This window comes from Malus domestica, chromosome 12 (genome assembly GCF_042453785.1).
Source record: "Malus domestica chromosome 12, GDT2T_hap1".
Lineage (NCBI taxonomy): Eukaryota > Viridiplantae > Streptophyta > Magnoliopsida > Rosales > Rosaceae > Malus > Malus domestica.
The window spans coordinates 27,945,054-27,962,332 of record NC_091672.1 but is presented as its reverse complement, the minus strand read 5'-3'; the positions used below and the strand labels follow the sequence as shown (position 1 = coordinate 27,962,332).

The following is a 17,279-nucleotide window of genomic DNA, read 5'->3' as shown; positions in this document are numbered from 1 at the left end:
AATTTTTTTTACATGAAGTTACAACATATATTTTCATGGCAATCCGGACCTCAAAAATCTCAATATCGACCTTACATTGGATCACTAAGAAACAAAAAAAAATCAGGAAGATGTCCTATAACAGAAAAATGTGTCATTTGTACAATACGATGTAAGTACTTGTGTCCGGTACACTAGAAATTTTTTTTCAGCTCAGAACAGAAAATACACGTTTGGGGTTAGATTCTTGACGCTGGTGACTCACACAATGATAATCAGAGAAAGTTGAAATATCTTTGTGAGTTTTTCTGATCTTTAAAGATATGACAACGAAGCCAACGACTTGTCTTTTTAAAGAGAAAAAAAGGACGTACTAGGATTCTCTCATTTCCTTTTTACATCTCCTTCCATCCCTTCCTTTCAAATCTATTTTGTCTTTCTCTTTTTATATAAAAAATTTAATATAAGATGTTAACGTGACTTAACCGTGACTGTTCAAATAGAAAGAGAATGAATGGGAGAAAAAAAAAGATGGAAGAGAATCCTAATTTAAAAAAAAAGGACATGAAACATACGAAAAATATGGAGCAAGGATTCTCTCATTTCCTTTTTACATCTGCTTCCATCCCTTCCTTTCACATTTATTTTGTCTTTCTCTTTTTATATAAAAAAATTAATATAAGATGTTAACGTGATTTAACCGTGACCGTTCAAATAAAAAAAGAATGAACGGGAGAAAAAAAAAGATGGAAGAGAATCCTAGTTTAAAAAAAAGGACATGAGACATACGAAAAATATGGAGCACGTGTAATCTTACTACCGCCCACCGATTCGCACACAACTTTGGTTTTACTTTTGCGTCCGCGTCATCGTAACCAAGGCCACCGCCACAACTCCAGAACCTCTTCAATTATTTTCTCTCTGCTAAAAAACTTATAAGAAAAAAAGAAGAAAATCTCTCTCAATAATGTCGGAATCCAAGAGCAAGGTCGATTCTCTCAGGGAATGGGTTGTCGAGCACAAGCTTCGAGCTGTTGGTAAATTTCCCTGCTTTTTGCTCTCTAATTTTGTTTCCTTTTTCCTTGTTTTTAATTGGCAAATGCAAGATATTGTATTTTCTTGGACTTAAGTTGCATTTAGTTATGAAATACATGTTTTATGATCTGGGTTTTACGTTTTGATTGATTTTGGCATCCATTTTTATACTATTGGGGGAAATATCTGTCCTTTGGCTTTATCACCAAATTAATTTTTTAGATATTGTTCTTCAATTACGGCCCTTGGTTTTTTATTTTGGTATCTTAGATTATTGGAAAAAAAATGGTATTTAGATGCCAGATTGCTGCATAATTGTGTGTATGTGGAATCCCTTATACTGTAGTTATGGTTTTTGACGGTTTTTTGCTTTTGTTTCCATGACTTAGGTCTTCTATGGCTCAGTGGAATTACGGGTTCGATAGCTTATAACTGGTCTCAGCCCGGCATGAAGACCAGTGTGAGGATCATCCACGCCAGGTACTTTTGCTATTTGTGGATTCTCAGTTTCTTTTTTGACAGATAGTGATGTGCGGATGTGCTTACCACATTTTGTAAATATATGCATTTACTTAGTTATATAGTTTTATGCGAAACAGGTAGGTCGATCTTTTCACTAAATTTTGTCGAGTCGAGAGTTTTAGGGTTACATACTCGTTTGAAGTTGAAAGAATATTAGGTCGACGGGAGCTTATGAACATTTTCTGATGATAGAAAACTAATGAACAGTACCGGAAGCTTTTCATTAAAGTTCCCTTAATGATACTATCTGCAGTTTGTAATGTTAATGTGTATGCCATCTTGTTTGGCATTTGGCTCTCACTCTTTGAACTGGATGTCAGTTTGTGGTTACTGATTATCTATGCCGCAAACTATGCCCGTCCTGGTATTGGTATTCCCTACCCTGCCAGTGCTATTTGCCTCTTAAGTCCTATCCATGGGTTGCCCTGGTATGAAAGTTGATGCCTTGGCATGGATTTTATTATGACTGGTATAATGGAATTAGTGATTTTCTCTTCCCAAATAAAGCCAGTCAATGGAATACCAAAAAATTGGACCTTCATTTTTAATATAATTTATGTGAGAATATATATTCCAACGTGCAGATACCATTGTTCCCGAATTTGACAAAAAACCATGACTTTGGTGCGAAATTTTCGGAGTTCTTGAACTCCTGCTAATTCATTGTGGCTGTTTACTAATCTTTTAGCTACTTGAGCAATCATATGCATATAATACTGAATGATCCCAATTTGTACAAGGCATTTGATTCTTAGGTTAGAAGTGATTCTGAGATTTGATTGGGTTTACAATTTTTGCAATAGCCGCTTAATGGGATATTTGATGCGTAAGATGGCATTCAATTTGTTAATTTAGCATATGGCAGCAGCCTCTGAATTCTCTGGAAGCAGTGTTATCATAGGAATGATATTTCTTTTCCCCACCATCTTATTCCTTCTCTATTTATTATTTCAGATTAGCATGTCGTTGTTAGGGAAATTGTATCATGAAATATAGTCTCTTGGATCCGTAGCCTAAACCCTGAGATTGCTTCGAACATGCTATTAGTCCAACATGTGCTGGGTCTATCTAGGGGAGCGAGATAAAGGGATAAAATCCTTGATATACAAAATCCTAAGAGAAAATGCTTAAACACACTTGTGGTCTTTAGGGAGTGTGGAGGTCCAAATTGAATTCCCATTGTCAGTGATTCTGGGTATAAATTTTCTTCCCTATGTCGACCGGGAATGCTTCTCACCTTTTCTTGCATCTGATTCGTCTGTTTAACTTCTAATTTGTGCATCTCACTTACCCTTCATTTTCTAATTTTCCTTGTTTGCATTGACATTGAGTACCTGTGTTTTATTCCTGACTTCTTACTCCTCGATGTTTTTCAGGTTGCATGCACAGGCTCTAACGCTCGCCGCATTAGCTGGTGCAGCAGTGGTGGAGTACTATGACCACAAAACTGGAGCAAAGCACGACAAATACGCCAAGTACTTCCCAATTGAGGACTTTAACAAGGATTCCAATTGAGAACTTTAACGAAGATTAAGCATCGCGTTCGACGACCTTGCTTGGGGAAACATTTAACCCCACATAGCATGGCATGGCATGGCCTTGCGCAAGTTTATCCAGAAAATAGTTGGAGGATGATAAGAAAAATAATTGTGTGAACAGTCTTTCTTCAACCATTATTTTGTTTGTTTGTATTAACTCCGATTGTAATCAGGCATGGGATTTCTGTGCTACTGATTTGCAAGTATGCAGTAATTAGGCCTCGGCCTTTCGTGAATTCAACTACATTTTTTCTGCTTCCTTTTGCACAATCTAAATCTCTCTTTTGAGTCCATTTACTTTGGTTATGTGGATTGACCGAATATTCGTGACGTGTAGGGTTGTAGGTTTTCAAGCCGATTGTGCACTGCCATGTGTTTTTAACTTCTATATATAGTTATGCATGACTGGTTTGGACACTGTCACCATGACATTCTTGTTGCATAAGGTTTCTTCTCTATCAGTATTGGTTTAGTGGAAATATGCCCACAACTTGAGACATATGTTGAACATGAAAGTTTGAATATTACGTTTTTGTTTTGATGAAATTCGTAATCTCAAAACTGCTCCGAACATTAGTGTAAATTATCTTATTGTTTGTTGAAAAAACAAGGTCCCGAACAATTTAATCTAAAATATGAAATGAAATTGTGAATGAGAATCTCTGAAATTACACATCATAAACTGCACTTACAAATATTCAGTCACAATATATATCTCTCGACTCTCGACCATATACCAAGAAATTAATCAGAGTGGGAAAACTGAACAAACGACGTAGTTTCTAATTAAAAATCAAGACCAGAAATTGGAAACTCAACAAACAACTAACTAGCACTCAAACATTTAAACAGATACGATGTTGACTCTCAACTTGTTCTTGCAATATATTAAAGCTCGAGTAATAATTAATGTTTAGTAAAAATGCCAAACTCTTTGTATTTTTTATTTTAGATGCCAATGATGTTCGAATATCACCAGTATCAACCATCTCGCTTGCTCTTAATTTTTCAAAAGTATGATGTTATTTGAACATACAAAACTGACACACTTACAGACACGACATCTAATATATAAGGCAACGTTTACATACAATTCACACAAGCAACAGCTTGAAAATCTCCTCGAGACACAATAAACAGGAATATGCATAAGATTTTTGATATTGAAGTTGTAGCTGGCTAAACGTCCATCTTTGTCAACCAAAAGAACCTCCTACCTCTTCCAAAGCATCAATGGATGTCTACCTCTTGATCCAATTCGGGAAAATATAGACTAGTGTTTTGTCCAACCATCGTCAAATTCATCCATCACCCAAATTTCAAAGGGTTCTTCATATCCGCCGTGGTAAAAGCCAGAAAGAGCAACAAATCCAGTTCGGACAAAATTGTTAGTGTCATATTAAGTTACCAACTACATATCATGTTGTTTCTGCACCTCTTAGTTTCATACATACCTTTTGAAAGTTTTATGAGCCCTTAGGGATTAAACTTCCCACTTTGTTTGAGGTGAGAAAATTTCACCTTCCTGTTCAACCTCTTAGGGTTAAAACTTCCAATAGGTAATGTGGTCATGCTCCCCTCATAGAATACCTTAAGGATGGATGAACAAGCATTACTAGGGGAGCTAGGGCTTGCAAGAAATTACCACTTTAAGTCCTTGTTGTAAAGTGATCTTTGTGACGTTTCTTGAATAAATGGTTTGATTGGGTTTGGTTGTCAAGAAATTCAATCAAACAGTGTAAAACTGATGAGCACGTTGTACTTCACTGTACTTAACCGTCTTATATATGAGCATGCGAGGGAATAGTCCCTCGATTGATGAAGATATTTTTGTAAGAAGCCTACAATAATGGTATGACGCAGTCAAGAAACATTGGAGCCTCTGAAACCATAAAAATTGGAAAATGCTAAGAAGAAAAGCAAAATTTGCTTTTGCTCATTCACCATGACATGTGAATTATCGTAGACCAACGCATATGTTTTGGTGTATCTGAAACACCGTCATACAATGTTATTATTTCATTTTAATGATAACATATGTGCGTGTTATTTTTATGTTTATAATTAATAAGTAAGACATATTAACCATATTTTTTTATCTATATCATTACACGTGAACATGGTGAATTTGCTAAAAGACCAGAGTGGCCTTGCCACTGAAGATCGGAAAAATGACTAGGAAAGTCTTCGAGGGACTCTGCAAATGGTTGGTACAGGACCTAAGAGTCCCCACGAAGTATTCGATGAAATGTCCGCCCAACAACATGCATCGATGACACTTAGTAATACATGTTGACACCACTCGATAGTATGTGTTGATAAAACTCGATATGACTCACTCATCATCTTTAGACATTTGTTTACCGATGAGCAACATTAGCTCGACAAATGACTATATGCTTACTAAGTGCTTGATGAAACGACCCACTTTAAGAATAAAAAGTATTTTGCACGTTATACGGATTGTTTCCATCTAAAAAAATAGCTTCAATCTTTTACTATAGCACCCTCTGAAGTAAACCATGAATCTATTATCTATTAAACGATACACCGCGTAACACTTACTTTGCAACTGCAAAAATTTCTCCCAACAACCAAGCATGAATCATGATGATAGCTTTTTTTTGTCATTGAATCATGATGATTGTTGTTTCTACAAGCTTTGACAGTTGTGCATTGCGTGTACAAGCACTCCCACATACGACATATTCCTTCTCGTCCTCTTTTCCCTCTCTCATGTTTAAAGCATTGCTTGCAATTTAAGGTTCGTTCATCAATATATGGCAGGGCAGCACTGCATGTCTTTCCTTCTTGTCCCCTTCCCTCACTTCAATTTCCAGCGCTCCAAAGCCCTATCAGAAATCAAAAGATCAGAGTCCCCCACTTTCTTAGGTAAAGTGCAAGAACCACCCCCTTGCTTACAAACCCTTCTTTTTGACTGTCAAATTTATATAACCTTACGCCATCTTCCTGTCAAAACCGGTCAGTCTCAAATCTATATAGTGTTTAATTTTGAATAGCGTGGTCAATGGAAGAGAGGACTTGCTGTTTGCATAAATTAGTTTAGCTCTTCAACAGATAAAATGGGACTAATGTAGTTTACTTCTGATAATTATGGTTGAAAGTTATTTTCCAAAAATCCTGCATATCACACATTAAAGTTTACAAAAGACTTGACGCAAAATCGAACTCAATAACGTTTTAAGATTCTTACAACCGACCCCACTTAAGAGAAGAGGGCTTGGTTGTTGTTGTCATGCATCTCACAAATTTTAATTTATATTCTATTAAAAATATAATTTGCTCAAAAATAATAATAAATAATTTGTGGTTCAGGATAGTTCTTAAGTATATGTTTGGGAAATTTTAAACATAAATCATTAAATCCAATCGAAATAGCATCACTCCACTACGTACCAATAAAGCTTTCCAGAACCTGCTCATTAGTTATTACTTGACAAGCTTCTTGAGCCAAGGATCTTTAGCATGATGCATGGCCACAATGTTTTTACAGTTTTCTCCACCTGGTTAATTACTTTTTAGTTACTAGTAATTTCTTCTTGTCAAGCTTTGGTTTCGTCATAGTATCCCTTCTCATGTGGCTTGCATCTTAACAAGTAAAAGTCAATACAAGTTCTTTTAGCTAAATAAAACGAACGAAGGAAATGCTAAGAAGATCACATTTATTAATCCTGATAATTTTGCCAATTGAGAGAAAGATTTTTCAATATGATCAGCATGCGAAATGGTACATCACGTGTCATTATATAAATAATGAGATATGTTTATTAAAATGTTAATAATTTAAAAAATAAAATTTCTCAATATTTACATAAAAATACATGATGTCCCATTTGTATTCTCGTTACAATGAAAAATTTCTCCAACGGAGACTATAATTGCAGCAGAAATGTATACAAGTGTCATAGGAGAACTTAAAAAACAACTATTTAGGGCTTGCAAATGGATACAACTGCCCATAAATATTGTATTGAGATTCTCTCTAGGTCTCATACATTAGAGCTTGTGGACCGTGCAATCGGGATTTCAATTTGGTTCCATTAATTAGTTCATTTTGACCCATCTCACATACAATCTTTCTCCAACGCCCAGATATTCTCTGTTCCAAATTGCTCGATCCACAAGCTCCAGAGTATGAGATCCGGATAGAGTATTTCAATCCCATAATATTGACATTCTCTTCTTGCATGCAGAATTCTGTGCCTCTGTGATCATGAGCCAACGTCCCTCACTTGAACTTCTCATGCTAGAGAGAGGGAGAAGAGAAAGAGAGAGAGAGAGAGATGACTACAAATAAAAAAAAAAATTATTATTAGCATTCTAAAAATCTCATTCTACACTTCAAACTTTGCATTCCCAAAATCTCATTCTACAATCCAAACTTTCTATATTAGAAAAAAAATATTTTTATGAAAAATGTAAAATAAGATTTTTAGAATGACAATGACAATAACACTTTCCATAAAAAAAAACCAAAGCATATGAGTTAAATATCTCAAAGAAACGAATTAAACGAAACATGTGATATGTGGCGGTGGAAATCCAAGACACTATGAAGAGAAGACAATCGAAAGTTCTACGTTTACTTTCCTTAACTTTACCATCCTACGCACGTACAGCGTTCACACTGCCTTGTTGATCGAGCTGATGATGCAGAAATGGGGCGAGGAAGAAAAAGAGGTGAGAAGCTTGTGTTGGAGAAGGGGAGCAAGTGCAAAGTTTTTAAGCTCCTGATGAAGGATTGCTCGAGCTAGAATTTGCACGTGCCCTGCTTCTCCAACACGAACTACTCACCCATGCACCATGCATACCCGTCAGAAACTCCTAAAGACCCCCATAACCCTGGCCACTCTTTTACCCATTTCGTTTTGTTTCAACCGAAGAGTGAATCAGAAATGTGAAGGAGCCCATGCATTTATAGATAAATTTTTCAAGGAGAGAGAGAGACTCAAACAGAAATAGAGTAATTAAAAGCATTGAGTCTTGGGAGTGTCTATTCAGTGTCTATTCTTTAAAGACCTCATTTGATTTCACAAGCAACGAGCAAAAGCGATTGATTAAATTTTGAATTTCAAATAGGCATTTCAATTGTTTTTTTTTAATTTATTAACAAAAAATATTACCACTTTTAAGTTACACTATAAAAAAAAATTTAAAACAAAGATTTGAAAGATAACACTTTATTTATCCGAATAATTCATCAGTTGCATCCAATTAAATTGTTTAACTGTTAAAAAGAAAAAAAATAAAGGAATTGTTATTAACACTCCAAAAATCTTATTTGATACTCTAGACTTTCTATAATTTGAAAGAAAAATAATTTGTGAGAAGTGTAAAATGAGATTTTTGAAATGCTAATAACAATTTCCAAAAAGAATTCAAAGTCTTTCATGTATATATTTACTGAGAGACGGTGGACCCTCCCCTCTTCCCATTAAGAGCAGCTCCAACGATGATCCAAAAGTTCAGGCAATTGAGTTGGATTGCCGCCATCCCCTTTGCCCTTACTTTATTTTTACCCATTTTAAAACGGGTGGATTTGTTCTAAAATAACAAGGTCGGTTTTCTGTACAAATTATATGAAAAGTTGATGACATGACATTATAATATATTTGACCCTGCTGTTGATATTGGCTCACTAAATCTTATTCTCACCTGTTTGATTAAGTAGTGCTCTATGTTGAAGTCACGTGGTGCTCTGTATTACGTATGTTAAAGTCACCTTGAGATATTTTCAGCTAACAGTAAACGTCACTTTGTGGGGGTACGTACTGCCTGCCGCCAATTGGCAAAAACCAAGTTAAAATATTGGGTATACCACTGGGAGACAGTCCCATTGAAAATGATCTTAAGAATCTCGTGATCATGATCGTTTATCGTATATCGTTCGATTATAATTTATTTTAAAATTTAAAATTTAAAATTAAATATGAATAATATTTAACGAAAAATAACCGTATAATGTACAATGATTCAATGAACAATCACGATCACAGAATCTCTAATATCTTCAAAAAAAGAAGCCGACGATCCTTTTCCAGTTCCCATAATTATATAGCCTTTAAATATAACAAAGGGGTTTTAACGAAATAGAGCTGGTCAAAGTATCTAAATGTATAAAAACTCGTCGGATATTTCAAACTAATCTTCACATGTGTGGAGTAAGTTGGGTGAGATCCTATCCAATTTTTAATGGAAAAGGGCACACCATGCCCAACATGATGAAAAAGGCACACTAAGTTGGGTGAGATCATATCCAATTTTTTAACACACATATCTCATTAATTGTACAGTAACATGTGGTGTATTGCTCTATATTCCGATTATATTGAAAAATCTCTCAATGTGCTGCAAAAAAAAGTTTAGCCGGTGAAGAAATCAAAGGTCCATATTTATTTTGGGTTTTTTTTTTCCTTTTTACCATTGGAGGTCAATGGAGGAAATTATTATAGGGAACTTTAACAAAAAATACCCGGTACTGTTCACTTTAACGAAAAACTATATTTTTACACTAAAAAGTCAATCCTGTTACTATTCACTTTACCCTTTATTTTGTCCTTATCATTAAAACTCAAAGTTTTCAAATCCTTTTCGTTAGTTTTCCTATTATATATATAAACTTAAATTTAAGGTTTGTACTATAAGAATTATCTTATTGTAGGCAATATTATTTCATAGACACAGAGACTCTTTTAAGTACTTAAATAAGTTCTTAAAGATGATTCCATCCGTTTGTAAGTAGGGATTCCCATTATAAATACTCTCAAGTCGCATTATCCAGTTCTATCTACCAAAAAGATGCGAACATTGCCTGCATTTCTCATCTCTAAGAATTGTTTTCTACTATAACTACAAGTTGCCGAATTGGAACGTTTAGTTGATGACATTTTTGACCAAGAAATGATCACGATCACATTGATTAGATGAAGAGTGAAAGCCGAGTGAAAATTGTACAGATGGAAACTCAACACAGCATGGCAACAGAAGGAGAACAGTGAGTGAATGACAACATGACACTGGCTGTTGAGGGTTTGCGTGTTGGAAGCAAAAGTGTTTGATTAAAGCGAGGACTGAGGGGAGGGTGTTTTTGTGTGTGTGTGTGTTTTAATACATCGATATACTTTACATTAAAAAAATATGAGAGATCGGTTAAGTTATACAATGAATAACTTAATTTGGTATAAAATTCATCATTCATGAAATTCGAACCTAAAACATATCATTTACAAATAAAGAGAAATACTACCGAATCGTAATACTAATGTCTTGTGTGTGTTGTTTAGGAGAGAGCAGGGTGAGTCCCTAGGTTGATATGATTCCCCTATCTTTTCAGTTTTCCCCTCCTCAATGAGACTTCACCCCCTTTTAGTCGGAAAGAGATCCTATCTCTTCCATCAAAGTTATCGGATTAAATGATTTGAATTTTTAAAATTTCATCCAACGGTCTATCTGTTTTAATTTCTTAAAAGTTAAAATAATTTTTTGTCATTTGATTAAATTTCAAAAGCTCAAATCACTTGATCCGATGACATTGATGGAAGAGATCCGAAGATAATATCTTTTCCCCTTAGTTATGGTGGAATTTTTTAGTTCTGACCCCAATATGTCTCTATCATATATTCTGCCCATCACCCACATCGCATTTTAATTTGCTCGTCATCTTAGTATCGTTGTAAGAGTTTAAAATTTAAAATTTATTTATTAGATAAACATAAATTTTAAAATTTATACCTTTTCAACGATGATAAATAAGATGCTACTCACCCTCAAACAAAAATGCACCATTTTGCTACAATGATTCACTTCTTGAATTTTCAATGCATTGCCCATTTACAAAGAGATTTTTATAAAGTGAGTAAAGAAAAGACAAAAAATTAGTAATATCTTAGTTGAAGCATATAGAGCCCGAGGATGGATGACTAATGGCGTGTTTACATAGGGAGAAAGGATATGGCGGAATGGGAATCATTCCCCATTCCTGATTATTCCTCTGTTTACCAACTTAAGCGGAATGAACAGTTATGTGGGCCCCACATAAAATCAGGAATTTATCTCCTGATATTGTCGAAATTGGATTACCTAGAAGAAGGTAGTATTTGGATTCCGGGATAAGGTTCCATTTGGAATAAAAATTTCCTTCCCAAAATGTCATGCACCTTCAGTACTCCTTTCCATCTTCTTGTTGTCCTCCACCATCCTCTCCAACAGCTCTTTGCTCCTCTGCCGCCTCTTCTCGCTCCACCACCTCAAAATCCTCAACTTCCTCCTCCATAGGATTCGGCACAACAAAATCAACCCAAAAATGGCAAGCATACCCAAAGCAAAAATCAAATCTTCATAAAATCTGAACTTAGTTGCCACCATTGATAATAACAGAAAATTCAGCAACAAAAGGAAACGAAAGTGATGGAGAAGAGAGTGGTACCAGAGAGGCCGAGGGAGAGGAGCGGGTTTAGGTGAGAAAGACCCGAATTGGAGCTCAAGGTTGCGGAGTCCGACGCTGAGGCGCAGGCTCCGACGCCCGCATGTCGCCGAAGAAGAAGTGGTAGGAACGGTGATCTCTCCGCCTAGATGAGGCTATGAGCCGTGGGTTCTAGATAATGCCAATTTGGATGAGGACAGTGGGTTATAGGTTAGTAGATAAGCACGAGAATTCCACTAAAAAATCCAAAAATAAAACAATAAAAGTTTTACTAAAAATAAAAAATAATAATGGTTCTCTCTTCTAAAAAAAAATAAAAAGAAAGAATAAAAGATTTACTAAAAATAATTAGCATATAAAATAGATTAATTAAACTAGGGGTATTTTAGTAATCACAATAGTTTTCATTCCGATCCATGTGAATTGGTAAACAATTATATAAATCAATGTCATTCCTACTCTGATTCCAAATAGTTTTAGTAAACAACTTCAAAAGGAATCTGATTCTGATTCCCCCTCATTTCTATTCCTCCTCAATTCAATTCCTCTCAATTTGATTACGGATTAGTAAACGCGCCCTAAATGTTTAGCCAAAAAAGTATGTTGAACCCTCATTTGAATAATAATAAAATTGAAGATTAGTGTGTATAAAGCTCTTGTAAACCTATGTTATTTGGATGTTATTCCAACTGCACTACAAGAAGATTTCGTATAAGAATAGCGTCTCTCGTTGTCTCTTTCGTTCTTTTGCACTTTGCGGGTAGAATGAGACATCGTAACGGTGTTCGTATCCCAATCAAAGCCACCTTGGTATGTGAGTTTTTGCTTGATTTTCTTAGATGTGGAACATTACGGGACAACTTCTACGAATTCTCTTGCGATCCATTTAACGTGCATGTGTTTCCGCTAGTTTTGAAGTTTTAAGACCATCTTCAAAGGAGATGTTAAATATGTCAAATATGATTAAAAGACATTCAGGTGTTCTCCTAATGGATATGCCATATATGATGTGGCATGTGAGTCATTTGACTCATTGCTTTCTAGCTGCCTTTTTTGACAGCAAACAAAGAAGGAGTCAAATATTTTATTTAATTTTTTAATACATGGGTCCCATTAACAATCAATAGAATAGAAACTAAAACTAATTTTGATTATTTTTTAATAGTTAATGTAACTCTAGGCCTAATAAAATAAATATTTGACATATCCATTGGAGAAGAAGAAGATTTAGCATTTGTATTCAATTTGACACATCACTCATCAAATAAAATTTTGACATACTATATTTGACATATCATTTAGAGATGCTCTAACATTTTAAATGGCGCGTGACGTTGGTTATGGTAGTAGCAGTGGTGGTGATGGGGATGACGATAACCGTGGCAAGTTTCAAAAGAAAGGGTCTCAAACAGGCGACAAGCCCTTAAAAAGGCCCAAACTCTAATATCAGGCTAAAAAGGCCCAATGATCATTCCCTTATTTTCTTCCCTTCAGAAAAATAGAAAACAAACGAAATAAAAAACACACTGAAACCTCTACTGTTTCGTTTTGGCAGATTAAACCATTTCGAAAGCTCTGAACTTTTGAGCACTTCAGTGAGTTCTGAATCCATCGCTTCAAGCTTTCTTTGCAAGACATCCAATTCGGTAAGCAACTCTTAGACTTACTTCTCTCTTGGTCCTATATTCGGATTTTAAAGTTCTGTTTGGTTCCCCAGAAAGTTCAGGAAAAATCGAAATCGAAATCCTGTATATTTCCAACTTTCAGTCGATTAAACCCAACTGTCATTGGTGCCAATTTTCATGGGAGAAATTGGCTCTTTGTTAGTTTTAATAAATAACTACGAGAATTTATTTTTCTTGGTTAAATTTCAATTCCCGTTTCATTTTGCGTTTTAGCTTAAATTCCTGGTTACCAAACAGAGATGTCTATAATGTAAAGGTTCGTTCTTTGTTTACTATGTGCTGAATTAGGAAAAACCCATGTCGTGAAATCGATTATTTTAAGCGCAGTTGGTGTGAGTTTGGAGGTTAAGAAGCTGCACCCCAATTGTTTGATAGAAGTTGCGAATGAAAAAACAAAAGATCCAAACATTAGGCAATCACTTTCAATCGCTCCCTTAGAGCTTTTATGTCTCTTCCTTTGATCTGTCATGGGGTTCACATACTCTCTATAGTTACTGTAGAGGCTTAGGGATAGAGAGTATATTCAGGTTTGAAAGTTTGAATTGGAGACCTTTCCTAAATATATTTTGTTTGTTCGGAGTTTTGGTTTGATTGACTGAATCGTAGACCGGTGGAAATTAAGGACTCCCATTCTATAGATGATGGTAACACTGCATTGATGCTACATTTTTCTTCTTGTAGTACTAGTCTATAAATAATTCCGCTGTTTTTCTTCATGTTTCATTTTTTGAGCACCGCATCGTGGTCCACAGATATTCAAAATTTTTAGTTAAGCTTTTATGATTGAAGTTCTGACTTATTTGCAAACAGAAATGGGTATCCCTCCGGTCAGGCCACCTAGTATTACAAAGTATCTAAAGCCTTACGTCCTGAAGATGCACTTCACAAACAAATATGTAAGCGCCCAGGTGATCCACACACCAACTGCCACTGTGGCATCTTCTGCAAGCTCCCAAGAAAAGGCCTTGAGAGAAAGCATGGAGATACGTCGGGATGTTGCTGCTGCTGCAAAGATTGGGAAGATATTAGGGGAGCGCCTGCTGCTCAAGAACATTCCCGCTGTATCCGTCCACTTGAAGAAAGAACAGAAATATCACGGTAAGGTTAAAGCTGTCATTGATAGTGTGGTTGAAGCAGGTGTCAAACTACTCTGAAGAATCACTTGAGTGTACTTACATTAAGGTAGTCAGTATCAGTTGTCCTTGTTCTAGACGGGCTGCCGGGGAATGTAGACCGAAGGATTGTGTGGTAGGATATGTCTTTCGATTGCTATGCTACGGTGATCATGAACACTAGTGGAACTTTTGGTTTTCCGATGTAATGTTCTGGTTGGATGTTGATTTTGATTTCAACGATATTATTCATCGGATTGCAACTTTTGAAATGTCATCACGAGAATCAGCATATCATCAGCTTGGTTTAGGGCCTATTCGGGGTTGAAAGCTCTTTCGAGAAAAACATGAGCGATTTTTGGCCGTGTTTGACAAAAATAACTGAAAGTGCTCGTGGTTATGATTGAGAACGTAAACATGTTTGAAGGATCAGACATATTCAAGTCTTTGGTAGGAAGATTGGATCAAACTTGAAATTCATAGAAAAGCCCGGCCCAAGCCGGCAAACCATACCCAAATCCAAGTTGCAGGCCTAGAAGCCAGGGACCCAAAATGGCAAAACAAACAAAGCAAGCCCAATTGGATGGGATTGTGCAACCCGGAAGTCCAGGTAGCGGTTCCCCAAAACCTTCAGGAATGTCATATGTTTTAATTTACTCACATGAATTGCGCAATTTGTTTTTCCAATAACGTCATCTTACTAACCAAGCCAGATGTACTTCAAGGTTTTGAATGAATGCTCTTAACCAATTTACCTAAATGCAGATAAAGTGAGGCCATTATAGTATCTCACTCTCTCACTTACTGGAGAGATTTTTTAGTGTATGCGAACACTGACACAAACGCAATGCCATTAAGCATGTAGAGAGATACTTCAAAAAAAAAAATTTCATCAACTTATATAATAGCATATAACATACCGCTTTATGTTACAAATCTGAGAGCAATCGCGCTCTTAAAGTATTACCACTAGTCTTTAACCATAAAATAAAATAAAATATCCCATTAGCCTGGGGTCCGCCTTTGTTACCTCGATCTTATCGCCAACTACGTGCTCCTCGCTCTACACGCCACGTCAGCACACCCTCTGGATCCGACGAACGTTCCAGATATGTCTCGATCTGAAAACTTGTTCGACCTTTAACGCCTCCGCCGTCGATAAATAACCACCCCATCTCGTGGCTCATTCCCTCCGTAGAGTCCAATCCCACTACCAAAGTCGTTAAAGTGCGCCAGTTCTGCTACCGTACGCTGATCCTGCAGTAACATGGGACTTCGCCTACTTGACCAGCTTTGGGACGACACCGTCGCCGGGCCGCAGCCCGACAGCGGTCTCGGGAAACTGCGGAAGCACAAAACCTTCAGTTTCCGGTCCAGCTCCGCAACTGGTGCGTCGTCGTTTTAGTACTTTTCCGGCGCCGTGTATTAGCATACGCGATGAACGCAACTAACTGCTAAACCTTTTTTCCAAATTTGCATTAATTTTCCAGGAATAAAGGCTTTTAATCGATTATCTCAGATCATTTGCAAATAGATCAAACGGTTGAAAATGAAATTGCAACATGAAAGTTTTGAGATCATGCGGCTGATATTAATTAAGGGTGGGAATCTTGCCGGAAGTTTAATTGTTTGTTTTGGTTTGGTTGCATTAGGATCGTCAGATGGTGGGAACGTACGATTGTACGGTGAGAATTCCCCGGAGGAGGTGAAAGTTACGAGGAGTATCATGATAATTAAGCCCCCAGGTTATGGGAGCGGTAACGGCGGATCAGCTCCGGTTTCGCCAGCTGGGTTTACTCCGCCAGCTGGGTTCACGCCTCCGGCTTCGCCAGCCGGATCTACGCCGCCGGTGTCCCCGTTTTCTGGTAAGCATTTGAAATGTCAGATATGCCACTGGCTCCCTGCACGGAGGACCTAGTTTCCACAAATGGTATTGGTGGGGCTTCCACTCATCACGGATGTGCAGGGAGACAAGGGGTGTAGTAGTAATTTAACACGCTGTGGAGTCAAATTTCAATGTTCTAGAATTTGGATGGATTTTTGTGTAGGTACATGCAGCTGTTCATATTGTGATGTTTATGTTTGTTAGTTAATTGACATTTATGCCCTTGTTGAGAATAGTATCAAATCTGACCTAATCTTCTTAAAGAGCAGTAAGTGTGGACTATAATGAGTTGGAGAGATTTTTCGCACACGTGTTGGTACCGCGTCTCATTATATAAATAGTAGGATATATGTATTAAAAAGTTAATAACTTAAAAAAAAAAAAATTTCTATCACTTATATAAAAATAGATGGTGTGGTGTGTTCCCGACACAATAAAAAATTCTCAACGAGATAAGCAGTCTTTAATATTCTTAAAGAGTAGTAAGTGGACTTTAACGAGTCGAGCAGTGTTATGAGGCAAATGTTGAGAGTGTTGTGTTTTTAGGTGGCAGGGAGCCATTCGGGCGGTTTCGAAGAAGGTCAGCATCGGATGCATACGAGAAGGCGAGCGAGGTCCCTGGAGCTAGGAGCGCCCGTTCTCCTTACGACGTGTGACATATGAGTTCTTGTCCAATCGAAATCATCCGTGAGATTTGAGATGTGAGCCCTCCTCACGGCATGCGATGAGATGTACATGTTTTCTGTGGACGGTTTAGCCATGGCTGGAAGGAAAAAAGAAACTGTCTAGGGTTTCCACGTAGGGTTTTGGGTGTTGTTTGTTCTGAGTTTCAATCTAGTGCATGTGCGACTATATAAGTATAGTGGTTGAATCTCCGCTGTTGCTAGGGTTTGGGTGTGTTCGTTCCGAGTTGCTAGGGTTTCCATGTTGCTAAATCTGCATAATCTCTGCTGTTATTTGTAAAGAGAGTGTTTAATTTTCCCTTACAAGTTCCTGCTGTTGTATTTTGAATAATAAAACTGCATATTAGTTCGTGCATGTGTAATGTATTATGATGTGGTACTGGATCTATATAATCTG

General features: G+C 36.7%; 3 protein-coding genes across 4 annotated transcripts; all 3 read left to right on the top strand.

Annotated features, from left to right (window-relative positions):
• The first annotated feature begins 773 nt into the window (after nucleotides 1-773).
• Nucleotides 774-3,310, top strand: LOC103450897 (uncharacterized). The gene is made up of 3 exons (XM_008390302.4): nucleotides 774-1,016; nucleotides 1,404-1,494; nucleotides 2,913-3,310. Exons 1-3 carry the CDS (start codon nucleotides 947-949, stop codon nucleotides 3,049-3,051), a joined length of 300 nt encoding a protein of 99 aa, XP_008388524.1. The 5' UTR covers nucleotides 774-946; the 3' UTR covers nucleotides 3,052-3,310.
• A 9,713-nt stretch (nucleotides 3,311-13,023) lies between these two features.
• Nucleotides 13,024-14,591, top strand: LOC103450898 (uncharacterized). The gene is made up of 2 exons (XM_008390303.4): nucleotides 13,024-13,163; nucleotides 14,013-14,591. Exon 2 carries the CDS (start codon nucleotides 14,015-14,017, stop codon nucleotides 14,354-14,356), a length of 342 nt encoding a protein of 113 aa, XP_008388525.1. The 5' UTR covers nucleotides 13,024-13,163; nucleotides 14,013-14,014; the 3' UTR covers nucleotides 14,357-14,591.
• Nucleotides 14,592-15,242: 651 nt separating this feature from the next.
• On the top strand, nucleotides 15,243-17,237 carry LOC103450899 (dormancy-associated protein homolog 3). 2 transcript variants are annotated; one of them, XM_008390304.4, is made up of 3 exons: nucleotides 15,243-15,702; nucleotides 15,967-16,179; nucleotides 16,746-17,237. In XM_008390304.4, exons 1-3 carry the CDS (start codon nucleotides 15,582-15,584, stop codon nucleotides 16,853-16,855), a joined length of 444 nt encoding a protein of 147 aa, XP_008388526.2. In that variant the 5' UTR covers nucleotides 15,243-15,581; the 3' UTR covers nucleotides 16,856-17,237. The 2 variants fall into 2 exon arrangements, with proteins under 2 accessions (XP_008388526.2, XP_008388528.2); XM_008390306.4 differs by having other exon boundaries at nucleotides 15,474-15,702; nucleotides 16,753-17,237.
• Nucleotides 17,238-17,279: the final 42 nt, after the last annotated feature.